Here is a 22,885-nt window from a genome sequence, read left to right on the forward strand (position 1 = left end):
CTGACTCCGTTCCTAAACTAGGTAGACAGGCCTGGAGCTTCAACAACCGACTGCTGCATTTCGAACATCTCCAGACCACCCACACCCGCGTGGCTGACTGCATGTTGCTCGCCCAAAGTCTCACCCACTTATCCGTCACCTGGCTCGCCAGAAGCAGAGCGGAGCAAGGCGGACCTGCCTCCTCTCCTCTCCTCGACCTTTTCACGCGGTCAGCGTTCAGGTGCCCTTGTTGTGCAGCGGCTACCTCAATCTAGAGTATCCAATTTTCAGCTCGGACGACCGCGTCGCTGACTGCATTTCAACCTGTCGACAAGCCGGCTGAGCAGTCAACGGGGTCCGTTGGCTGGTTTGCTTTGTGCAAGATGGAGATAGCTGAGCGGACCTGCCTCCTATCTCCTGTCTCGAGGCTGGACTGGCGCGAGAAGCATAGGTGACGGACGGGTGGTAGAATGGATTGGAAAGCGGAAGATGGGAGGGAGGGAGGCATCCATGCTGTGAGAGATGCGAGAAAAGAAATTGCTGGGTCGATACCTACCAGCGAGTGTATGCGTGTCGTACCAAGCCATAGTCATCCCATGCCAGCTCCACTCTCCTCTCTCTTGTCAAACTCCGTGGCGAGGCCCCTGGAAAAGCACTGCTCGAGCCAATCAATCACACCACCACGAGCAAGATTTCGACCTCACCGAGTCAATTATCAAAAGTGACGCGAAAAGTCGATGGCAACGAGGGATACGAGTACGAGAAGTCCGAAGTGCCACAAAACACAAAACCTGATATGTTCATGAACAGTGCCCACAGGCCTTGTCGGCCTGATGACTGAACGGTTGTTCCGCCAGGCTGCCTTGACGCAGATAGGTGAGCTGGGGAGCGCGGGAATGTGGTTGAGCATGTCGATGTTGGGATGAAGATGCTGCAGTGGCTTGATCGAGGAAGATGATGTGATCAGAGCAGTTTTGCTGTGAGAGGGTCGTTTAGGTGGAGCGCCGCAAGGCGAGGAGATTGTTGCTCGCTTTTGCTGCAGATGGAGATTCAGGGGATGCCGTGTGGTGATGTCTCTTGTCACCAAGTTGTTTACTTCTGTCTATCGTCCACAACCAGGGGCAAAGACAAGCATAGGACAGGAAAGGAAAGTGATTCAGCATTGAAGCTCAGAAATCTATCCCAAACCGACCGACCGACCAACCTCTTGAAGAGCCAGAACCTGCCAAAAGTATAGCGACAGAAAAGGGAGACATGGGACAAGAAGGCAAAAGACCGATGCAGCACTGACCGGTAGAAGGAGACACTAAACCACTGTGAACTCAGCGCCAATATTCAACAATTGCTTTCGAAAGACGGCCGCCTTGCGTCGCCCACTGCTGCTGCTGCGAGAACCTGGAGCGCAAAGCATCACTTGGTGACATGGTTGCACACAGAGTTGCTTGCTCTCAATCGCTCGCTCGCTTTGAACGCTTCACTTTCGCTAGTTGCTAAGGGCTAGACACGCATCCACGGCCAAGCCGACCCTGTGAAAAAAGTGAGTAACTTTCCATTTGGAAGTCGACTGGTGTTGGAAGGGCAAGTCAACTTACCGTCCCTCCTTCATCCTCACCACGTCGTCAATTACATCCCTGTCTAGACCAGGGAACATGCCCACCAATGTATCTACAATAACCTTGTGCTCTGCCCGTTGAATACGGAGAGCTTCTTCGGCGTCTACGCTAGCCTGGCGGGCCTCTGCATCTTCAAGACTCGCCTGCTGTAATTGTCGTTGCTGCTCTGCGCTCAGCCTGCCTGCCGAAGCCAATGGCTCATCAGTATGCGGGCGGAGCGGATGAGATCCACGAGTTCCTGGATATTGTGACGCACCTGGACCTTGTTGCTGGCTGCTGGATGACTTTTCATTGGTGTTGTCATCTGAGAAAATACGTCCTATAGTGGAAAGTGGACGTTGAATCGTGCGCAGGAGACCGGCAACAGCTGCATTTTCGCCATCTTCAGAGTCTTGTGGGGCGTGGCTAGAGCTTGCTCGGACGGAATTACTACGAGCTGGAGCGCGTTCAGCATCGAGAGAATTGCGTGGAGTGACTTCGGGGCGGCTCAGGGCGGACTTTTCTGATATGTGCATGCCGCCAGGGGCTGGGGATGGATGTCGGTTGGTGGATTGACGAGGGCGCATTTGGCGTTCTTGATCCAGAGAGTTTCGCTCTGCAATGGCAGATACCGATGCTTCGACGTTCTTTTCAAATTCTTCATCGGTTATGGTTAGACTTGTGCGGTCGAGGCCCTCTATGAATTGAATGGCGCCCATCTTCTTCAAGTTAGTACATGGGGGAACCGTCAACGCGATGCACATACCAATGATGATAAGTAATAGCCTGTCTCGCCGCTCAGTTTCTCGGGGGTACGGAAGCGCAGTATGTACTGAACATTTGAAACGAGATGATCCGGGTTGGCGCGGAGGACCGTGTATATCAGCAAGGGAACAAATGAATCGGCAGATTGATCCGACTGTGCATTTTTCAAGAATCCTGTTCAAGTCAGTCCCGCGTCATGACCAGGTATCTCTCGTCCATACCGAATATTACTTTGCAGCAGTTGAGGATGCAAATCACCTTGTCTCTCGGTGCCCGGTAGTTTCTGATTTTGAGTAGTTCTGAATTGAAGTCAGCTTGGCTCAACAACACGTCGTAGATGAACATACCTTGCTGAGCCAATTTCAAAAACTTGGTTCCCTTTTCATCTACGGGCTTAATGTCAAGATGCTCCTCCCTGACCCAACTGTAGATCCGGATCTTTTGCGCCAACACCTCGTCTCTCTCAACATCTTCTTGATGTTGACCCCGCCGACCTGGTCCTTGCTGCGGCGCTCTCCTCCTATTCTTCCCACCAAGCATTGGCTCAGGAGGCGGAATGGCTGGCGAGAAAGTCTGAGTGTACAGCCTGTTCATCACCAGTTTCTCCATGCCTTCCCTCGCGTTGTCGAACTCGGCATCCGAGACGGTTCGCCAGACTTCGCATTGCGCCATCTTCTTGCTTATAAACTCGAGGAAGTCGCTTATGATTTTGACTTGTTCGTGCACCATCCATTGCTTCTTGCCAAACTCGTAAAGAAATGACCGCAAGAACTTTGCGACAGGGTCCGCAGTACGATGCCGAAGTTGCTCGAGAAATCGATGAAAATCGAAAGGCAGGTCGGGCTCTGGATCAGGTTCGGGAGGAGGAGGCTTGTGGAGGTTGGCGGCAGGCTGAACGTGATTGGACGCAGGTCCCTTTTCCTTGGAAGAAGACGGAGGTTCTTTTGGTGGTGGTTGCGGGGGTTGTTCAGGCTGGGAGGATTCTGGCATTGGCGTACTTTCTTGCTGCTCTTGACTTTCCATTTGCTCAGAAATATTTCGTTCTGGAGGCTGCAGGCTGGATTTCCTGGGAGGAAAGGAGGATGATTGGCCAAACATGGGGTTCGTCTTTTCCAGCCGTGGTGACATGATCTCATCCATGCCAGGCCCCTCGTGCCCCTCGCCAAACTGATCCATTATGCTTTGTATCTCGGACCTTGAATCGTCACCGCCTCCGGAGGTTACCGCAGCCTCTGGGCCGTCGTCCTTGTCGCTGAAACCAGCAAAACTGTCGTCCTGGGGATCGATGGACATGTCGGCGTGTTTCGGGGGTGTCTCAGGCAAGCGCGAAGGCGGGTTGGTTCGGTCGAACGAGTTTGTCCATTTTTCGTGGACAGAGGATTGCGTAGGAGAGGAGGGTGATTTCGAGGACGGGTCTGTGCCTTTAGTGGAGGCATCTGCTATCGATAGGCCGTCCATTTGAGCCGAGGGAGCTTCGTTGGGGATTTGTGGAGGTTTTGGGTGGTCCTGGGAACTGGGACCTTCAGGTTGGTGTGTAGGGTCGTGGTTCATGATTTGAGGGCGATTGGGATTTTCGTCTGCTGGGGCGACGGCGTCGCTCTCAGCATTCTTCTGCGCATGTCCTTCTGGTCCAGGTTGGGCAGTTGTTGGGCTGTTGGCGGGATCAGGATTAGGGAGAGGGGCAGCGGAGCGGGCGGCGGAGGCGGAGACGGAGGCAGGCGACAGCGGTTGCTGCTGGTCGGGAGTCGGTGGGAGGGCGGAAGCAGACATAAAACCGTGAATGAGCGGACGAGACAATGGAGATGTTGTGTCCTCTCAGCAGGCAAGGGACGAAGAGTAGAGAGGATGAACGAGCAGGTGGGGAGGCTAAAGTCGACATGGTACGCCGGCCGTAGGGCTTAGCTTGACTTGTGACATGGATCCTGTTCCTCTCGCTCTTCTTCACCCAACCCACGACCACATCTTCTCCACCACCTCATGTGCGGCATCTTTGCCTCTCTCAGTCGACATGATCCCATCCACCCGGATCCGACCGTCGCTGCGCTTCTGCACAACAGAGGCCCTGACAGCTGCCACACCGTGGTCCTCCCCGTAGCCGGCTGCCAGCTCGTACTGCACGCTACTGTCCTTGCTCTCCGCGGGACGTCTATTGTCTCACAACCGCTCCTCGACAGGGACACGGGCTCCGCCCTCTGCTGGAACGGCGAAGCTTGGGAGATTGATCGAGAACCTATTCTTGGCAATGACTCCGAGGCTGTTCTTGGCCTTTTTGTAGACGCGTGCGAACGAGGCAACTTTGCCGCCGCCATCCCGCGCATTCGAGGACCGTACGCCTTCGTCTACTACGATGCGCCTCGCCATCGTGTCTACTTTGGCAGAGACTGCCTTGGCCGGCGCTCTTTGTTGCGGTGTACTAATACGGCGGGCGACTTGATCTTGTCGAGCATTTGCGACTACAAGGTAAGCGATCAGTGGCGCGAAGTTGAAGCCGATGGCATTTTCTACGTCGACCTCCACAACCATGCTGCCGAGTCTAACGAAACTTTTCAACCAACGTGCCTTCCTTACATCCGCGACACTGAATCAAAGGGCCTTGGTGCTGGTTTGGTAAGTCATCTTTCTGTTTTGCTTCTCATATCTTGCGCCTAACCATGCTCCAGGCTCTGCCGTACCCAGCACTCAACATGAATGTGCCCGAGAATAAGCCCCCACAGCTGTGTCAAGACTCGCAGGCTGTGGTAGAAATTCAAAACGCCCTGACAACCTCTATGAGGCTACGTTTGCAGTGCGAAGCAGAGCTTTTCAATCGACAGCAGAATGAACAGCACACAAATGTGGCGATTCTGTTCTCTGGCGGCCTCGACTGCACATTACTTGCTCGCATTGCCCATGACATTTTACATCCGGATACCTCAATCGACCTTTTGAACGTAGCCTTTGAGAATCCACGAGTCCATCGATGTCCCCCTGGGATCGCACCAGCTGACTTCTCACCATATGAGTTATGTCCCGATCGAGTAACTGGCAGGACATCGCACGCCGAGTTGTGTGAAGTTTGTCCTCAGCGCATTTGGAGATTCGTGGAAGTCAATGTGCCCTATTCGGAGACGGTGGCTCTCCGCGATAGTGTCATTACCTTGATGCATCCACACGACACTGAGATGGATCTTTCCATTGCTTACGCGCTTTACTTTGCCTCGCGAGGAGTTGGTGCTGTACGAGAGTCAATTCGGGATCAAAAGTCGAATTACACAACTCCAGCACGCATCTTGCTGTCGGGGCTCGGCGCAGATGAGTTGTTTGGTGGTTATCAACGCCACGCCACTGCATTCTCCCGGAGAGGCTTTCTCGGTTTGGTCGAAGAGCTTGAACTTGATATCAATCGACTGCCCAAGAGAAACCTGGGGCGTGATGATCGAGTAATATCTGACTCTGGGAGAGAAGTCCGTTTTCCATTCCTCGACGAAGAGTTGCTCAACTGGGCCCTGGCTGCGCCAGTGTGGGAGAAGACTGGCTTTGGACAAGATGCAAGTCCCGTCGGCAGCTCGGGGATATCTTTGGATGCCGAGAAAAGGGTCTTGAGACTGCTGGCTTCGAAGCTCGGGATGGATCGTGTGGCGTCGGAGAAGAAGCGGGCCGTGGGTTGTCCTTCCAAAATATCCATCACGCAACGGCTGACGGCAAGCAGATCCAATTCGGAGCACGCACGGCCAAAATGGAAGCCGGCAAAACCAAGGGGACGCATGCGATCAAGTAAGGCAAGGTATGTGCACTTTGCTTTTTTTGGTTTTCTCGGTGAGCTCTCACAGTGGCGGTGATGATGGGGTGGGGAGCTTTCACGCTCTCCGCCCTGCACATATTTGATGTGAGACGCATCAGGTGTGCTTGGACAGTCTAGCGTGCTCATTCCAGAGGATGACCTGTGTTTCGGCAGTTCAAACCCGATAACCGGCGCCTTTGTGGATGAGCAGCAGGCGGGAGAGGCATGCTGTCGTTGATCAACCAAAGGCAAGGCTGAGCCATGAGAGATCTGTCTGTCTGAATCACGAGTGTGACAGCGATACGGGTCACATAGGACCGAAAACTGACGATGGCTATAGGGCAAAAGAGACCCTGGAACCACTGCGGAGATGAGCTCATATCCGGAAAAGCGGTTGTAGGGTCGAAGCGACGATGCGGAGGGTCGGTGCCACTCGTACTCGGCTGTTGCAAAAGACTCGCTGTGCCGGTACTGCCAGAGAAGTTTTTGGTGACAGGTCGGCGCGGGAACGGTGATCTCTGAACATCACGAGGGCCAATGGGCTGCGGAACAGAAAATCGCGGCGATCCAAAGACCAACGATAGAAAAAGAGTTGATGGAAGGTCAAGGGGGAGAGACATGCAGTGGACGTTGCGCCCAGGAAACAAGCCTTTCCAGTTGACAGGGGGCAACACGGACCAGCGCCGTGCACCAACCGAACCGGAAATGCAGAATACCCGCGTCGGCACGCGCCGCCCCCTTGCTTCTCCATCGCCTCCTCTCCATGACCTGTCTCTTCTTCTGCCGCGACACGGACAAGCTACGGTGGCGCTGCTGCCACCAGCCAAGAAGGAATCCTACCTCGTGCGCTTGAGACTGGTGACACTGACATGTACACTGCCAGTTCGATCATCGCTCGTGTAGCAGGACCCACCAATCACCTCGTGTTCTTTCGTACTTTTTCATCCCAGATTTCTTGGGATGTAAAAGCGTGCACTTTGATTCAACGACGGCAGTGCGGTTCCCCTTTAATGTGGCCCACTAAGCGCATCCGTGGGTTTCACCCGCGCAGACCACCCCTCGCCGAGAGCCACCGTCCGCGCTTTGCGCTATGGCCCAGTACCACCCTTCTCTTTGCACCTTCTCTCCCCTTCTCTTTCTTATCAAGTGCCCGTCTCTAGCTCTTCTTCTGGTGTCGCTCTGCACCGTCCGTTCTTTTGGCTTCAGTGGAAGAAGCCACAGTCGTTCCTTAACTGCCACCAGTATAGCGCGCCTGGGACCGTGCAGATCAATCCATCCGCCCACTCTCCATCTTTACGGCGTCCAAAGATACCAGCCACACCGTCTTCCTTGATCATGTTTCCTTCGATTCGTTCCGTTGCCCTCGCCGGGTTCGCAGCTTCTCTGTTGCCGCAAGCACTCGCTCAGACTTCGACAAGCTGCAATCCCCTCAACGCGACCTGTCCCGCCGACGCTGCTTTGGGAACAAACGCCACTTTCCTTTTCAACGAGACTTCTGCCAACTCGAAGCTATGGAACACCACGGCCGGCACCATCGACTACAACTCGACCGGAGGCCAATTTACAATTAGCGAAAAGGGAGTGTCGCCCACTCTCATCTCCAACTTCTTCATCTTTTTCGGCCGCGTCGACGTTGTTCTGAAGGCTGCCTCCGGCCAGGGCATTGTCAGCAGTATAGTCTTGGAGTCGGACGACCTGGACGAAGTTGACTTTGAATGGATCGGTGGTAACAACACTTCATGGCAAAGTAACGTAAGTACAAAACAGTCGATTTCTCAGAGATAAATAAAGACCCTGAATATTGACTTTGGCTCTCCTTAGTACTTCGGCAAGGGCAACACCACTAGCTACGACCGTGCTGTATGGCACGATGTTGATGATCCCCAAGGCACTTTCCACAACTACTCGGTGGACTGGACAAAGGAAAAGATCGACTGGTATGTCGACAACGAGTTGATCCGCACGCTCAACTATGAGGATGCGAATGGAGGCGACAACTTTCCCCAAACTCCGATGAACATCAGTAAGTTCCCATTGGGACTGGATGGATGTACTTTGGCTGACTCGCTGGATCAGGGCTTGGTATTTGGGCTGGTGGAGACCCGGATTCGAACAGCTACTGGACAGTGCAGTGGTCCGGAGGCGAAGTCGACTACGACGACTGCCCGTTCACAATGAGTGTGCGCGAGGTCTTTGTCCAGGACTACAGCTCAGGCAAGGAGTACAAATGGGGTGACCACACGGGTTCCTACGACAGCATCGAGATTGTCAAGTAAGTGGCTCCACCCAAGTGCTAAGCACATCAGCTAATATAGCGACAGCGGCACTTCTGAAGCATACGAGGAGCTGTACGTTCCTTCGGGCACCAAAGCCAAGTGGGACTCGCTCCCGACCTGGGCCAAGGCCGCTATTGGCGTTGGTTCTGTCGCTGTTGTCGCAGTGGCCGCCGGTGCCTTCATCTTGTTCTTCTTGAAGAAGCGCCGCGAGGGCCGTGCTGCGTACCAGCTTCAAGAGCAGAACATGGCCAAGGAGCAGGAGGAGCTGCTCGAGTACAAGTCCAACTACCAGCAGATCAAGGGCAACAGCACTGAGATCCACCGATAGTAGATGCACGTTGAAGTTGTGAATAATTTTTCGGGGGCGAGGGAGAGCGGATTTGTTTTATTTCTACTACCATCATTGGGGATCATTTGTTTCCTCTTAGGGTCATGTCACGAAGTCAGCTACTATAGCGTGGAGTAATGCGCGGGTTGGAATACCCTAGCTTAAATGGATTGTCATACTGGGAAATTCAGAAGCATGGTTTGATGTCTGGTGGTGATGGCTAACTAGGGTCTGCCAAATGATGCGCCACGGCCGATGCGGACTAGCGGCCCGTCACGGGTGTGGCTGAGGTGGGCATCCATGTGGCGTGCCGTGTTGACGTCTTTATGCCGACGACATCGACCAGCTTCCCATCTCTCCGACTACATGCAAGAGCTTCACAACCTGGCCATCCACCGCTTCTAGATCGCCAAAGTGCGTGAAGGATCATCTGCCTACAGGTCATCGGATCACGACAGCATCATTTCCGCATAAACGTGTCGGGGGCAGACCACCTTGTCGGGCCGCCACCGCCTATGATGGTCCATCTCCACACGTGCAGCTTCTGCGATCGCCTCCTCCCCGCAGTCAGTCTGTGGAGCAGTGGGGATTGAACAGAGTCAAAATGGACCAGCCAGAGGCCGATGTTACCATTGTTCCGACCGTTTCGGATGACAGCCACCATAAGCTCGCTCAGGCGGATGGATTCCATGACGCGCCGCAGCCAGCGGTGGACCCTGGCTATGCCGCTGCTGCTCATGCGCCCCCAACCGCTACTCCGCCCATCAACGATTTTCTGGCTCCCGATGACAAAGCCGACCAGCTAAAAGACCGGTGGAGCCATGGTGCCAGCCCAGTGCCCCTCGACGACGAGGATGAGGAGCCGGCAGAGCCCAAGTCCTTTGAGCGCTACAACAGCCCGGCCGCCATGCACCGCAACCGCATTACCGCATACGAAACAGTCGACGAAGATGGTATTCACAAAATGCACAAATTCACCCTTTACGAGACCAGCCATCGCTTCTATCTCGTTGGTGCTGATGTCACCGACATGCATTTTCGTGTCCTCAAGATTGACCGGACCGCTCCCCCTGGTCATCTCAACATCTTCGAAGATGATATTGTCTACGACCGCAAGGACATGAACCAGCTTCTCAATACCATCGACGATGGCAACAAAGGATCCGGCGGCCTTAAGCTCAAATGTGTCTCTTGGGGACTCTTGGGCTTCATCCGCTTTACAGACGCCTACTACATGCTCGTCATCACCAAGAGAATTGCCGTGGCCATGCTCGGAGGACATTACATCTACCAGGTCGACGGCACTGACATGATCCCATTGACGACCGGTTCAGGCTCTCGATTTGCCAAGGACCGCAACCCGGAAGAATCCAGATTCTTAGGCATCCTCAACAACCTCGACCTGACGCGTTCATTCTATTTCAGCTACGCCTACAACATCACCCGGTCATTGCAGCAGAACATGATTCGAGAAAGAGAGGCCCGCCGCCAAGGGCTCAAGTTCCCCAAGCACGACTTTCAAGACATGTTTGTGTGGAACCACTACCTGCTTGATCCTGCCCGTGCCGCTTTGAAGAATACGTACGACTGGTGTATGCCCATCATCCATGGCTTCATAGACCAATCCTCCCTGGATGTCTTTGGACGTCGTGTCTACATTACCATTATTGCCAGGAGGTCGCGCTTCTTTGCCGGCGCCAGATTCCTGAAGCGCGGTACAAACGACTTGGGATACGTAGCTAATGACGTCGAGACGGAGCAAATCGTTTCCGACCTGCTCACGACATCCTTCCATGCTCCAGGGCCGCGGGCGTATGCCAATCCTACCTATACCTCCTATGTGCAGCACAGAGGCAGCATCCCGCTCTACTGGACCCAGGACAATAGCGGAGTCACACCAAAGCCAGACATTATCCTGAACTTGGTCGATCCATTCTACAGCGCCGCAGCACTCCACTTCAACAATCTGTTTGAGCGATACGGTGCTCCGATCTACGTCCTCAACTTGATCAAAGCGAGGGAACGTACTCCTCGTGAGTCGAAGCTGCTGTCGGAGTACAAGAAGGCGCTTGACTATCTCAACCAGTCGCTGCCCGAAGACAAGCAAATTCTTTACAAGGCCTTTGATATGAGCAGAGCTTCAAAGACAAGGGGTATGGATGTGATTGGCAGCCTTGAGCTTATCGCCGAGGATGTCTTGGAAAAGACGGGATTCTTCCACAACGGTGACACAGAGTTTGATGCGCCCCAAGTGCAGAATGGCGTGGCAAGAACGGTATGACTTTATCAAGAACAGCTCGTTGATGATTTGCTAAAACTTTCAGAATTGCATCGACTGCCTTGACCGCACGAACGCCGCCCAGTTTGTGATTGGCAAGCGGGCTCTTGGTCGCCAGCTGCAAGCTTTGGGTGTTCTCGCCGGAAACATCGTCGAGTACGATTCTGATGCAGTCAACATCTTCACGTATATGTTTCACGACCATGGAGACACCATCGCCATCCAGTACGGAGGATCGCACTTGGTTAATACCATGGCGACTTATCGCAAAATCAACCAATGGCAAAGCCACAGCAGAGACATGGTGGAGAGCTTCAAGCGCTACTACCACAACTCGTTCCTCGACTCTCAACGCCAGGAGGCGTACAACCTGTTCCTTGGAAACTACGTCTTTGTACAAGGCCAGCCTATGTTGTGGGATTTGGCGACTGACTACTATTTGCACCACACAGACCCTAAACACTGGCCTGTGAAGCCCAGGAACCACTACATAACTTGGTTTACCCCAGTCTTCTTGGAGCCACGATACCTCCCGCCATGCAAATCCACACCACATAGGAAGGGAGGAACAGACCAGTACGACGACTATTGGCTCGAATACTATCGACCACTTGCCCTATCTTCTCTGGGCAAAGTCTTCACATTCAAGCTCAACTCTACCCCTCGATACGTCCCGGACAAGACAGGCAGCCACCGAGACTTTGACCTCAGCCCTTTCCGCCCGCGCAAACACCCCCACGAAATCGAGCAGTCGGAGAAGAAGGTGTCCCGCAAGGGCGTCACGATTCTCGAGCCACACTCAGAAGAAGACTCACAGTCGGGTCGCTCCGGCCGCGGGCCTCCCTCATCCGTCCCCGACCACCACTCACACCACAGCAAACACCACAGCATCCTGCGGGATCCGCACTTCGAGATCGACAGCAGCCCCTACAACGGCGCCGCGAGCCAACCCTCGTCCTCCAACCTCGCCACCTCGGGCACCTCGACGTTCAAATCGTCCACAGCAGCCACTGGCAGCTCGACCGAAGCCGTCGACAAGAGCACCATGACGCAATGGACGCTCAACCAGTTCGTGCACAACTCGCTCAACCCGTCGGTGACGGGCGCCGAGTCGTCCGAGTACGAGCGCTACATCTCGCACCCGCTCAACCTGCCGCTCGTCGTCTCGACCGAGCTGCCCGACGACTTTGCAAACATGGACTTCGTCGAGTACGTCAACAGCGTCAATGGCATCGTGGGTGGCGGAAGCGTCGCCCCGCTCTTCCCCCCAACGACCCAAAGCTCCCATTTGCAGCAGCAGCAGTACCGCGACGCCGCGACCGCGCACACGCACGCCAGCCTGACGAGCGGCGGGTTCGGCATTGGGTTTGGCAGTGGCGGCGGCGGCGGCGGCGGTGGTGCTGGTGGCGGCAGCAGCATCTTTGGCGCCGGCGGAGCGGGCGGAGGCGACGGCTACAAGACGTGGGAGGTGGCCGAGGAGGAGCTCGCCGAGTACCGCGACTTCCTTAACGTGCCAGAGAACCCGCTGACCGTGGGCGAGGAGGACGGCGAGAAGAAGCGCTACAAGCGCTACAGGCAGTGGTTGAGGGGCAAGAGTCTGTTCAAGCAGAGCAAGGTCGATCCCGAGTACACGGAGCAGAGGGTTGGTATAGTGAGGTAGGTATGGCTGCGTGGGGTGAAGGATAGATGGAAGATGGTTGATGTGCTTGTTTCTTGGGCGTTGGGAGTGCTGGGGTTCGATATGTCTGGGTTTGCTTTTGGGTAGTAGTCATGATTTGCAACGGACTTGAAAGCTCCATCATTCAAAACACGTGTCTCCCGCTTTTCTCGTGTTCGCGCTATGACTGTGTCAACGAAACTCACACTACTGCCACCATCCAGCAACAATCAATCCTTCCTCAAGCCCAGCCCATAGCCCGCCACACCCTAAACATCTCGCCCATCCTAACCATCAACCCAGGGGACCCGATCCCATACATCTAATGCAACCTTCTCAACGTCTCAACCATTGCCCTCACACCCTCGACATCGACATCCTTTACCCTCAATCTCGTGACAACCTCCTCCTGATCGTCGGCGTCCAGATTCAAAAACTGCTCGACCAGGTCGCCGTCGACGAAGCGGTTGGGCTCGTCCTCGGCGCGCACCTGGCTGCGGAAGGCGCGGTACTCGTTGAAGGGGGCGCCGGGGGTGCCGTATTCCTTGGAGTAGCCGGGGACGAGCTCTTCCTCGTGGAGGAACTCGGCTAGCATGGCCTGCAGGCGGAGGAGGAGGTCGATTTTGGAGGGCGCGATGAGCGCGAAGAGGTAGATGGAGCCTTCGACCTGTGATTATGGTGTTAGTCTTATTGGAAACTACTGCTGAGGAGAGGAGCAATTCACTCACGGTTGCAAGGAAGGCTTTTGGAATCACGGGCGCGTCTGTCGCGATGGCCACGTCGACGCGGCGCATCCGGTTGACCTGCTCGCCGAGTCTCATGTCGCCGCGCGGGACGAGGCGTCTCTGGTCCTCCGCCGTGACACCGCTGACGTCGCGTTCGAGCAGCGTGAGGTTGCCCTCGGCGTCAGCCTGGAGATATGTGTTCTCCTTGACCTCGGCGAGCGCTGTGGACCAGCTGACTTGGAGGTGCCGGGCGGCTTCGGTCAATCGGTCGTTGCGCTCGCCGTCACCGGGCTGGTATTCGACCAGCGAGACCGATTTCATGAGATCTGCGATGGCGATGATCCGGCCGGAGACGACGATGTCGATGGGGGCTGTTGAAGTACGGAAGGAGGCTTTTTTGATGAGCTCAGGGGTACTCGCGGTGCGGTATTCGAAAGAGTAGACGACGACCTACTAGGTTAGCACAAGAGCTTTAGCAATAGTACGTTTCCAACTCACCGTCTTAATGAGCGCCGCAACAATCTTGCCCTCGACCATTGCTAGACACCTGCAAGCTCCCTTGACGGTGTTCTCCGCAACGACCTTGAGCTGACGGTCTTCGGTGACCTCGAAGACCAAGATGCGGCCCCGGGAACTCTCCTTGTCTTCGTCATCGCTCAGATATGCAGTTCCAACAACGAACCGTTCTGCAAGATCGCCGCTTCCATCGCTCAACTCTGCGCGCATCACGGACTCCACGATTTCGTATTCGTTCATCTCAAAGCTGTGCAGCTCATTGAAGACGACCTCGTCCACCAGCTTGAAGTGCCCTTGCACGACTTCTTCGCGGTCGCGTATCGTGCGTTTGATGGTGCCCAGACCGAACGCTTTCAACGCGGGAGAATACGCTATTCTGCGCACCGTCTCATTCACATGGAGTGTCTGTACATGCGTTGTCCGCTCGGAGTCGACAAGAGCGATGTGTAGTTCACCGGATGAAGCGATGGCCACGGCGCCGGGATACGCCTCGGCGTTGAAGGGGCACACAGAAGTGGCCTTCTCCGCTGTCACAGCAGAGTAAACCAAGCGCCCTTCCGAACCGTAAATCAAGCTTGGGTGTTCGCAGGTGGCGAACACGTTGTAAAGTCCGTCGCCACGAGGAAGCGCGCGGAAGTTGGCCTGTTGGGTTCCGAGAATGGTGCTTTTCTTGTTTGATAGGGCGTACGTGTTTGGAGCTACAGAAAACGTAACGACGTTTCCATCTCCGGTAGCGACGAAGAGGGTCGGCTGTGGCCCGTCAAAGATTTTCGTGAGCAGCAATGATCGAGGTACAGAAGATCCATCCTCGCTGAGCTGTGCCGATTGAATCGGCTGTAAGTCGTCGAGACCTAGGATTGATACTTTACAGCTTTGCCAGAATCCCACCATGCAGATCTTTTCTGCGGATTCGGGAAGAGCAACACAAGCGATTTGATTGTCTGCTCCAAAGTCCTTTTGTGCGTGCGTATCGATGGAATTTCTTGTTGAAAGAACGATTACTTGGCCACCTCCGACGGAGACGACCAAGAAGGAGTCGTTGGCAGCGACATCGGTGATTGTGTGGCCTGCGGGAGCATTCCATTCGGAGACGATCATGCTGCTTTCTCGATCTGTGATGCGGGCTGCAGAGCTCGAGACTTGGAGAAGCCTGTCGCCCGGGATGTTTCGGGCAAGCAAAGTGCTTTCCGACAATACCAAACCTTTGAATTCTTCGAGCTCCTCGACTTGTCCCATGGCATCAAAGCTGAACACGCGGGTTTCATCCACCAGAGACACAAGCAGAATGTCGTCGAACTCGAGCCCTTGAGTAGATTTGAGACTGAAGATATCCGAGATGCTCCCAATCTCGCCAATGGATCCGTGATCCTCTAGGCCGACACCACTTCGCACACTGCGAAGACTGCCATCCTTGAATGCGCCGCTTCCAGTTACTATGCGAGCCTGGCCGGAAGAGTACTCGTTGCCTTGTCCTTCTCCTGATCTGTTGCCCATGTCCATTATGGTAAAGTCGAGGATGGGCGCGATGTTGGGGAAGGTCTGAACAACTTCGATCGATCTCTCAGCAAGCTTGATGACCTGTGAATCGCCTTCGTGGGATCCAACGAAAACATGTCCTGCATCCAAATACACAAGCACTGACGCTCTTGAAGTTTCGCCGAGCTTTTCCAGCTTCCATCCCTGGACCATGCCGCTCTGGTCGAACAGAAGCATAAGAAGCGACAGGCCTCCAAACTCGTCCGCCAGCAAAATTCTTTGAGGATCGATGTGCTCCCACGCGACAAAGATGGTGGATTCTTCCAGAGGCCGCTTGATGAGGGATTTTGTGTAGTCGTTAAAATAGGAGATGGAAGTCTCGCCCAGAATTAGAGTCCCGTAGTATGGCTCCGGTACAGGTATCAGGTGGCCAGCTCCGAGATCTAGTTCTTCTTTGACGCCTTCTGTTACTTCAAGGTTCGCGCTTCCCATGTCGTCCGAGGAGGTAGCAGGCAGAAAATTGACCTGGCGTAAGCGCAAACGCACTTTGCTCTCTTCATCATCCTCGTAAAGGAGAGCCATCAAGGGCTTCTCTGTGTCTGGAGATTTGCGATGCAGGAACGTAGACGACCGAACGAACATTTCTTCTATTCTGTCCGGTACAGGCTCGCCTATTTTATTGGCGTCTGGATTCCCTTTCTTTTTGCTTCTTTCGGTCAGAGGGACCACTGAGACAATGCCCTCGTACAGCTCCAGAGTCAGATATTGGCCCGTCGGGTCAATTAAGCATCGGTCTCCAGTCTGCGAATCCCGCGCCGCTCTGTCTGCAACATCCAAATAGCTCTTCACCGTTTTGAGTCGTCTCGAGCCAGAATCCCAGGCCAAGACGAAGTATGTGTGACGGTCCGTACCGACAAAGAGAAGGTCCGCGGACGTGTTTGAGGTCGCAATCTTGTTGAGCATGGTGACATTGCCGTAGCAGGGTTCAGCGCGGAAGAAGGACAGACCATCGTTGGTTTGCTGGAATATTTCCAGTCGATTGGCTTTCCTACACGGAAAGACAGATTAGCAGTGCTTTCCATTTGGAACAGGAGGAGCTGTGGACATACGCAACGACAAGACATTCCTCGTCGGGCGCAAGCAGCCGCAACTTGAGAGCATGCCTGATGCTGCTTGGCCGGTGGATTGGAGCTATGTAGGCCATGCTGGATGCCACGCGCAGCAGAGGGCGCGGATATAGAGAGAAGGGGGGTTGTAGAGACGCGGAGGGTGTAAGATTGAAAGAGTCGAAGTGGATGGAGCGTTGCGGAGTTTGTGGTATCGCCGTCGAGCATCGCGTCACACTGGAGCTTCCGCGATGCTTGACGCGCGCACGGCCCCTCGCCGCCGCCGCGGTACATTCACTTTGGCCAGCAGATTTCACCAACACCTCCAACTCGTTCCCTCAACACTCCCCGTTCCTGATCCTCGTATATTACAGAGCTCCAGGCCTTGTGACTGAAGGCCTCTCTATTCGACACCTCGAATTCCCTCTCAGGCGCTGGTCCGCCATTCGGCGCATTCGAGTTTTTCCACCAAAATATTGTCCGCAGTCATGCCTGGTATGGTGAACCGCTTCTGGCCTGCACACGGCTACCACAGAGAAATCTCAAGCCTCACCTGTCTTTCACGTCAAAATCATACTAATTTCCTCTACAGCCGCAGATATGGACGACGACCCCGTAACCGCCGAGTACGACGTCTTCATCACCCCGGAGCTCCAAGAACAAATTTACCTCCTTCAATACCCCAACCGCGATCGCGAGCAACCATACAATGACGCAAACAAATGCCGCCCCCTCGAGATGCGCCTCAAGCCTGACTCTGGATTCATAGAAGTCGACGTGCCGGTAAACGTGCTTGCGAACTACGACAAGCGCAAGGGTATCACATGGGGTGAAGCCATGCGCAAGGCTCAAGACAACGGCGAAAGTGGTTTCGGTCTCTCGGCGGGATTCAGTGGACTTTCGAAGGCAGCCGTGCCTGCCAGAGGCGCACCCACATCACGCGCCGACATTGAAGACATGGAGCTGGAGGAGGATGCAGTGGAGCAGATGCTCCTGCGATTTGAGGATGCCAACGACAAAGGTCACGTCCTCAACCGGCAAACACTCGGAGGCCAGATCATGACGGACGAAATGGGCAAGCCATCCTACATGCTTGCTGCCTTCCGCGGAAAAGAGCTTCATTTGACCAAGGTCACCGGTGTCGTACAAATGAGGCCACAATTCCACCACTTGGATGCTGTCAAAGAGTTGGGCGAGCAAACCAAGCGGAGGGAACGTGGTGCAGCTGAAGGGCCAAAGGTGAACGAACCACGCGCGGTGCAGATGACGATCAAGAGCGAGTATGGCGATGAAGCGGCCGCATCGAAACAATTTCTACACAAGGCACAGGAAGAAAAGTGGTCGAAACTCCGCTACTTTGATGAGGAGGTACGAAAGCTCAAAATCTAAACCTTCATATCGCTGACTGTTCCAGGCCGAGGAAGCATATGACATGTTCCACAACAAGCTTTTCGTCGACGACACTGAAGGCGTATCCAAGCTCAGATCCAACATGACCAATGAGCAGTACCTGGATGCGATCAGTTGCGAGAGACATGACCCGAGCGACACGACTAAGAAGAAGAAGCCTCTGACCAAGAGGCAGATGCAGCGCATTGAGGATTCTGAGGAGTCGGAGGATGAGCCGGCTGACGAGCGGACGCAAAAGTAAAAGGGGAGCCGATGCAGATGAGATGGGACTGGCAAGCAGGACTGGGAGGCATAGCGATGGCGTTTGGAATTAAAATGGGAGGGCTTCTCTTTGCTCAGGAAATCTGAGAACTCATCTGGCATAGCATCTGTTGAATAGGGAATGGTTTTTTTGCGAGCGACAGGCATCGGCGAATATTGAGAAGCAAGTGCATGTCAATGAAAGGGTACACCAATGGTAGATGCATTTGAAGACGAGGTGGTACACGATCACTCCTCGAGTCTCGACAGAAGACCAATCAACCGATGGCAGAGCCGCGAAGCGATTCACACTTTTCTCCATTTTTCTCTCCATTTTTCTCCATGTCTCCCTCCACTCTCACATCATTTTCCCCATTCCTTCCCCGCACCGCCAAAACACCGAAAAATCCAGGCAAGGTCAGCAACTGGGCCCAGCGTCTACCCCGGCGCATCACCAAATCCAACCAGGATGCCTTAACAAACCCCGTCGGGCGGGCGGCTTCTCCGTTCTTGGCTCAGCCGCATCTCAGCGGATCTTCAGGGAACTGGCGATGAGGGGGCCGACAAACCATCGAATGATGTGCGACCTAGTCACACCTCGGCAGAAGCACCGTCAGTCGACCGGCATGCGGAGGCGCCATTCGTTCGGAGTCGGCCACCACCGTTGACGGCTCCCTTGCCTCTAAAACCGTTCCTGTCCTCGTTTGTTTCCGAACAAAGTCACAATCGTGGCCCAGGAACGAACCATGGCTACTCTTCTTCGTCGCATTTCCGCAAACGCACCGCCAACCACTCGTCGCCTCGCCGCGCGAAGATGCTTCTCCACGTCGCCGGCCAATCAGGCCTCCTGGGGCTTCATAGGTCTGGGTCGGATGGGTACGTCCTTTGCTTGTCCCAATGTCGCGTGATCAGGGTCGAGGCTAATCGTGGTCTGTATAGGATATCCTATGGCGAAGAACCTACGTGCCAAATTGCCCAAAGACGACACCCTGTACGTTCACGACATTGACACAAACTCGTCCGCCAAGTTCCTCCAGGAATCAGGTGCGAATGGCGTTGTCGTGGCCAAGTCGGCCCGCGAGGTTGCTGAGGAATCGGTAAGCTGCTTTTCCTGCCTCAACATTTCCGCCACCACCAAGATGAGCATGTTCTATCTATGATCTAAGTTGGGGGCTGCATGCAGCTCTTGCAATGATTCCTACTACATCAAAGCCAATCCTCTGAAATTTTCCGTCCGCACATTACTTTGTCCCATCAGGCCATTGATCGCGGCATAAAGCTGATATACCGAAATAGGAAACCATCATCACTGCCCTACCTGAGCCGCACCATGTACAGAGCGTGTATGCGACCATGCTGATTCCTCCTGATCTTTTGACAAAAGGCGCTGCAAAGGAGCGTCTCTTCATTGATGTGTCAACAATCGACCCAATGACCTCTCTTGGGGTTGCCAATGCAGCGCACTCGTCTGGCCAGGGAAAGTTTGTTGACGCTCCCATGTCCGGCGGTGTCGTCGGAGCGGAAAAGGGTACTCTGACTTTCATGGTCGGCGCCCCTAATGAGCTAATTGACCGTGTGCGCGAAATTCTTTCCAGGATGGGCAAGCGGGTCATGCACTTGGGGCCTGCGAGCTCCGGTCTCAAGGGCAAGCTTGCCAACAACTACCTACTGGCAATCAACAACATTGCTACTGCCGAGGCCATGAACATGGGCGTGCAGTGGGGATTGGATCCGACGGCCTTGGCCGATATGATCAATTCTTGCACTGGCAAGTGCTGGCCAAGCGAGGTCAACAACCCCGTCCCTGGCGTCATCGAAGGATCTCCGGCAAGTCGAGGCTACCAAGGAGGATTTGGCGTTGGTCTCATGAAGAAGGACTTGGGCCTGGCTCTGAAAGGTTCCCACGAGGCCGGCATCAAGCTGGTCCTGGGAGAGCAAGCCAGGACAATATATGATGCTGTTGATGAGCATCCGGATTGCAAAGGAAAGGACTTTTCGGTGGTTTACAGATACCTTGGTGGAAAGGAATGATGAAAGTTGGAGTTATGATCAAGACTTTTTTGCTTTGATTTATGTTGGTGACTTGACTGTCCAGGACCGGGAAGGAGGGAAGCCAAGGGTTCCGTGTGTTGCCCCACCACACCGCCTTCGACCTTATCGTTCCCATCTTGGCGGCAGTGACATCAACAATCAAACATTCACGACCACCCCTCTCACGAAGCCGCTGCCATGTCTGAGCTCCTGAAATTTTTGCTGGAGAATGAGGATGCTTTCAAAAGGTACCACGCGCCCCTCATCGCTCGAATAACCTCTCTAACCTGCCTCCAGCCGAGGCCGCTTATCCTCCTTGTACTCGGACTTTCGCATACAACAAGCAACGAACCCAGACGGGTACCAGGCAAACCTTTCGGCATGGCGGAAAGCGCTGATAGACGCGACACGCGCGGGACTTATGCCCTCCCAGACGGGCGCGAATAATCTCCTCACACTGGGCACCGGCGACCAACTACTGCGGGAACTTTCGACGAAAGAATGGGGCCAACCGCTAGCGCTCGCGGCAGTAATAGTACGATATTATAGGGACAAGAAAGGGATGTGTAGTCCGCTGACGGCATATAGCAAGATGCGGTGGCTCAGAAAGAACTTATACCATTAAAAGACTTCATGTCGGCAAAAACAAGCATATACTCGTGGAACTGGAGCGCGATACCGTGGTCGGTGCTGTCTTGGGGCCTCCATCAGCTCGGTGTACTGGGGAATGGTTCATCAGATAGACTGGTTTCGGGCGAGTTTGTCGTCACGGCTAACCTCGAGGTACGTTGCACGCACCGCAGTCTAATTATTCGAGGACAAGAGGAATAACATGCGAAGAGCAGGCCGCTGCCGGCGCTGTTCTGTCACAAGCCAACAGCGCTAAGTCTCCCATCGACTTGATCTATAACCGCGACACCTTCGCTGCGGAATATTCTCATGCGCTCTCTTCCTCGCATGCGCTCACCACGTCCGACCTCGCCGTACTCTTTACCCACCTCTCGCGCGACAAAGCCGCCCTCTCCTACGACTCGAATACCCAAACAATCAAGCTCAAGCCCGCCTCGGCCGCCCACCCTACGCCTATCACGCAACATGACATCACTATCGCACACCTTCGCAGTCTCATCGCCAACCTGTCGGCGCAGATCCCGGCGCTCACAGCCCGCATCAGCGAGTGCGACCAGGCGGCACGCGCGGCAGTCGGAGCAAAAAGCACCGCCGCTGCGCGCGCGGCGCTACGCTCCAAGAAGCTCGCCGAGAGCGCGCTGACACGGCGCTCGGACACGCTGGCACAGCTCGAGACCGTCTTTGCGCGCATCGAGGAGGCCGCCGATCAAGTCGAGGTGGTGCGCGCGATGGAGGCCAGCGCAGGCGTGCTCAAGTCGCTCAACGCGCAGGTAGGCGGGGCCGAGGGCGTCGAGGAGGTGGTGGAGCGGCTGCGCGACGAGATGGGCCGCGTGGACGAGGTCAGCGCCATTGTTGGCGAGGTGGGCAGAGAGGGATCGGGCGGCGCCGTCGTCGACGAGGACGACGTCGAGGCCGAGTTTGCGGCGTTGGAGGCGGCGGAGAGGGAGAAGAAGGAGGCGGAAGAGGCGGAGAAGACACGGCAGCGGTTGCAGGAGCTGGATGCGCTCGAGGCGGAGAGGAAGAGGAGGGAGAAGGAGAGGGAGGACATGGCGAGGAAAGAGGAGCAGGCCAAGGAGAAGGGTATGCAAGGGGAAGAGGAAGAGTTGCTGCAGGCGTCGCAAGAGTTGGGCCGCATGTCGTTGGACGAGCAGAGGCCTAGCGATCCAGCTAAAGAGCACGAGAAGGAGAGGCAGAGGGAAGCTCCGATGAGGGCGGAGTAGGTAGCCTTTGTCAATCGTCTACTTCATCAGTGCCGTCTCACCCCTCACGACCAGTAGATTCTTGCTACCACGTCCAGTGATGTTTATGATACTCGTACTGTTCTGCGAAGTCTAATCGTCAATCCCAGGATTGTTTTCAACACGCCCCGCGCCTGCCCAGTCCTGCCGAAGTAAAGCTCCATCAATTCCTGAGTGGATTGCGGTATTTAGCCACCTTCGACCTATGAAACCTCCACTCAGCAAGTCTTGCGGCCTCGCAGCTCAACGGAACGCGGATCAAACGCAATCAGTTGGAGCCCCTCGTCGTGCGTGACTTGTTTGCTCAAACTTAGCCGATGGGCTGCCGCGCCTCGATACATCACCACCATAAACATCATCACAGCTGCGACCGCAGCAAGCGCAACCACAAGATGATCTTGGGACCGACAACTCGGACAGGGCGCCGACGGCATCAACATCCACCCCGGATAGTTGGGACAGCGGCTCGTGGTTCTTTCGCTCTCTTTTTCTTTTGCCGGCCCTTTCCCTCGCTGTCCCTCTCCCGTCGTGTCGAAAAGCGGTCTCAGGTCGTGTCGAATGATCTTGAATTTCTGGATACGGGCAATTTGCACCGCTCCAGCTGAGTGACTGGTCTTTTCTACCCGCATGATACAACCCGACCTGGCCCTGGGATAGCGATTGGATGCTTGAAGGCGGGCGACTTGCGCCGCGTCGCAGCAGAAGAGACGGGACGCCTCTAATCCATATCATGGCATCCACGTCCGAGCTGGTGCTAGCGCAGACGTCCAGACAGATGCGTGAGACAGAATAGAAGCCAGCGGAGCAAGGTAGCGAAGCAGAGTCATAGCCAATGTATTCCAATCAGATGTCGAGCTCATGTTCGCCTGTTCATTTGT

At 54.9% G+C, this 22,885-nt stretch overlaps 9 protein-coding genes across 9 annotated transcripts; 6 read left to right on the forward strand and 3 right to left on the reverse strand.

The window, feature by feature from the left end:
- Positions 1 to 974: 974 nt before the first annotated feature.
- On the reverse strand, positions 975 to 4,196 carry BKA78DRAFT_314886 (uncharacterized protein). Its single transcript, XM_066888501.1, has 5 exons — positions 2,684 to 4,196; positions 2,558 to 2,635; positions 2,338 to 2,510; positions 1,572 to 2,290; positions 975 to 1,505 (listed from the first exon to the last, which is right to left on the reverse strand). The coding sequence occupies exons 1-5, from the start codon at positions 4,104 to 4,106 to the stop codon at positions 1,463 to 1,465; spliced, it is 2,436 nt and encodes an 811-aa protein (XP_066744558.1). The 5' UTR covers positions 4,107 to 4,196; the 3' UTR covers positions 975 to 1,462.
- A 95-nt stretch (positions 4,197 to 4,291) lies between these two features.
- On the forward strand, positions 4,292 to 6,451 carry BKA78DRAFT_139039 (asparagine synthase-domain-containing protein). The gene is made up of 4 exons (XM_066882725.1): positions 4,292 to 4,943; positions 4,997 to 5,974; positions 6,025 to 6,099; positions 6,437 to 6,451. The coding sequence occupies exons 1-3, from the start codon at positions 4,314 to 4,316 to the stop codon at positions 6,091 to 6,093; spliced, it is 1,677 nt and encodes a 558-aa protein (XP_066744559.1). The 5' UTR covers positions 4,292 to 4,313; the 3' UTR covers positions 6,094 to 6,099; positions 6,437 to 6,451.
- A 980-nt stretch (positions 6,452 to 7,431) lies between these two features.
- BKA78DRAFT_295764 (concanavalin A-like lectin/glucanase domain-containing protein) lies at positions 7,432 to 8,700 on the forward strand (the record flags this gene model as incomplete). The annotated part of the gene is made up of 4 exons (XM_066886521.1): positions 7,432 to 7,848; positions 7,918 to 8,119; positions 8,173 to 8,368; positions 8,418 to 8,700. 4 exons carry the CDS (start codon positions 7,432 to 7,434, stop codon positions 8,698 to 8,700), a joined length of 1,098 nt encoding a protein of 365 aa, XP_066744560.1.
- A 340-nt stretch (positions 8,701 to 9,040) lies between these two features.
- On the forward strand, positions 9,041 to 12,776 carry BKA78DRAFT_267415 (SacI homology domain-containing protein). The gene is made up of 2 exons (XM_066885481.1): positions 9,041 to 10,975; positions 11,025 to 12,776. The coding sequence occupies exons 1-2, from the start codon at positions 9,305 to 9,307 to the stop codon at positions 12,636 to 12,638; spliced, it is 3,285 nt and encodes a 1,094-aa protein (XP_066744561.1). The 5' UTR covers positions 9,041 to 9,304; the 3' UTR covers positions 12,639 to 12,776.
- BKA78DRAFT_314901 (DNA damage-binding protein 1) lies at positions 12,777 to 16,662 on the reverse strand. The gene is made up of 4 exons (XM_066888502.1): positions 16,462 to 16,662; positions 13,859 to 16,400; positions 13,364 to 13,810; positions 12,777 to 13,302 (listed from the first exon to the last, which is right to left on the reverse strand). Exons 1-4 carry the CDS (start codon positions 16,554 to 16,556, stop codon positions 12,958 to 12,960), a joined length of 3,429 nt encoding a protein of 1,142 aa, XP_066744562.1. The 5' UTR covers positions 16,557 to 16,662; the 3' UTR covers positions 12,777 to 12,957.
- Positions 16,663 to 17,055: 393 nt separating this feature from the next.
- On the forward strand, positions 17,056 to 18,082 carry BKA78DRAFT_232962 (DNA-directed RNA polymerase III subunit Rpc5; the record flags this gene model as incomplete). Its single annotated transcript, XM_066883809.1, has 2 exons — positions 17,056 to 17,826; positions 17,873 to 18,082. Coding segments are annotated over 2 exons (981 nt in total), but the record flags the coding sequence as incomplete, so codon positions are not given.
- Positions 18,083 to 18,854: 772 nt separating this feature from the next.
- On the forward strand, positions 18,855 to 20,139 carry BKA78DRAFT_295768 (NAD binding domain of 6-phosphogluconate dehydrogenase-domain-containing protein; the record flags this gene model as incomplete). The annotated part of the gene is made up of 3 exons (XM_066886522.1): positions 18,855 to 18,984; positions 19,048 to 19,205; positions 19,405 to 20,139. The coding sequence occupies 3 exons, from the start codon at positions 18,855 to 18,857 to the stop codon at positions 20,137 to 20,139; spliced, it is 1,023 nt and encodes a 340-aa protein (XP_066744564.1).
- A 161-nt stretch (positions 20,140 to 20,300) lies between these two features.
- On the forward strand, positions 20,301 to 22,056 carry BKA78DRAFT_314909 (Snf7-domain-containing protein). Its single transcript, XM_066888503.1, has 4 exons — positions 20,301 to 20,387; positions 20,437 to 20,674; positions 20,728 to 20,922; positions 20,985 to 22,056. Exons 1-4 carry the CDS (start codon positions 20,338 to 20,340, stop codon positions 21,987 to 21,989), a joined length of 1,488 nt encoding a protein of 495 aa, XP_066744565.1. The 5' UTR covers positions 20,301 to 20,337; the 3' UTR covers positions 21,990 to 22,056.
- A 71-nt stretch (positions 22,057 to 22,127) lies between these two features.
- On the reverse strand, positions 22,128 to 22,827 carry BKA78DRAFT_139108 (uncharacterized protein). Its single transcript, XM_066882726.1, has one exon. It carries the CDS (start codon positions 22,737 to 22,739, stop codon positions 22,266 to 22,268), a length of 474 nt encoding a protein of 157 aa, XP_066744566.1. The 5' UTR covers positions 22,740 to 22,827; the 3' UTR covers positions 22,128 to 22,265.
- Positions 22,828 to 22,885: the final 58 nt, after the last annotated feature.

Source organism: Phyllosticta capitalensis, assembly GCF_038381095.1.
Source record: "Phyllosticta capitalensis strain CBS 128856 chromosome Unknown BKA78scaffold_5, whole genome shotgun sequence".
Taxonomy (NCBI): domain Eukaryota; kingdom Fungi; phylum Ascomycota; class Dothideomycetes; order Botryosphaeriales; family Phyllostictaceae; genus Phyllosticta; species Phyllosticta capitalensis.

Excerpts from the sequence above, each read along its gene's own strand:
- BKA78DRAFT_314886 (XM_066888501.1), bottom strand. The coding sequence starts at position 4,106 with ATGTCTGCTTCCGCCCTCCCACCGACTCCCGACCAGCAGCAACCGCTG. Across the intron at positions 2,511-2,557 it reads CTGCTGCAAAGTAATATTCG|GATTCTTGAAAAATGCACAG; the intron begins GTATGGACGAGA and ends TGACTTGAACAG. Across the intron at positions 1,506-1,571 it reads GTGAGGATGAAGGAGGGACG|GGTCGGCTTGGCCGTGGATG; the intron begins GTAAGTTGACTT and ends CTTTTTTCACAG.
- BKA78DRAFT_139039 (XM_066882725.1), top strand. The coding sequence starts at position 4,314 with ATGTGCGGCATCTTTGCCTCTCTCAGTCGACATGATCCCATCCACCCG. Across the intron at positions 4,944-4,996 it reads AGGGCCTTGGTGCTGGTTTG|GCTCTGCCGTACCCAGCACT; the intron begins GTAAGTCATCTT and ends ACCATGCTCCAG. Across the intron at positions 5,975-6,024 it reads CGTCGGAGAAGAAGCGGGCC|ATCCAATTCGGAGCACGCAC; the intron begins GTGGGTTGTCCT and ends GACGGCAAGCAG.
- BKA78DRAFT_267415 (XM_066885481.1), top strand. The coding sequence starts at position 9,305 with ATGGACCAGCCAGAGGCCGATGTTACCATTGTTCCGACCGTTTCGGAT. Across the intron at positions 10,976-11,024 it reads AGAATGGCGTGGCAAGAACG|AATTGCATCGACTGCCTTGA; the intron begins GTATGACTTTAT and ends TAAAACTTTCAG.
- BKA78DRAFT_314901 (XM_066888502.1), bottom strand. The coding sequence starts at position 16,556 with ATGGCCTACATAGCTCCAATCCACCGGCCAAGCAGCATCAGGCATGCT. Across the intron at positions 16,401-16,461 it reads GAGGAATGTCTTGTCGTTGC|GAAAGCCAATCGACTGGAAA; the intron begins GTATGTCCACAG and ends CTTTCCGTGTAG. Across the intron at positions 13,303-13,363 it reads CAAAAGCCTTCCTTGCAACC|GTCGAAGGCTCCATCTACCT; the intron begins GTGAGTGAATTG and ends CCATAATCACAG.
- BKA78DRAFT_314909 (XM_066888503.1), top strand. The coding sequence starts at position 20,338 with ATGTCTGAGCTCCTGAAATTTTTGCTGGAGAATGAGGATGCTTTCAAA. Across the intron at positions 20,388-20,436 it reads AATGAGGATGCTTTCAAAAG|CCGAGGCCGCTTATCCTCCT; the intron begins GTACCACGCGCC and ends ACCTGCCTCCAG. Across the intron at positions 20,675-20,727 it reads TAGCGCTCGCGGCAGTAATA|CAAGATGCGGTGGCTCAGAA; the intron begins GTACGATATTAT and ends GACGGCATATAG.
- BKA78DRAFT_139108 (XM_066882726.1), bottom strand. The coding sequence starts at position 22,739 with ATGATATGGATTAGAGGCGTCCCGTCTCTTCTGCTGCGACGCGGCGCA.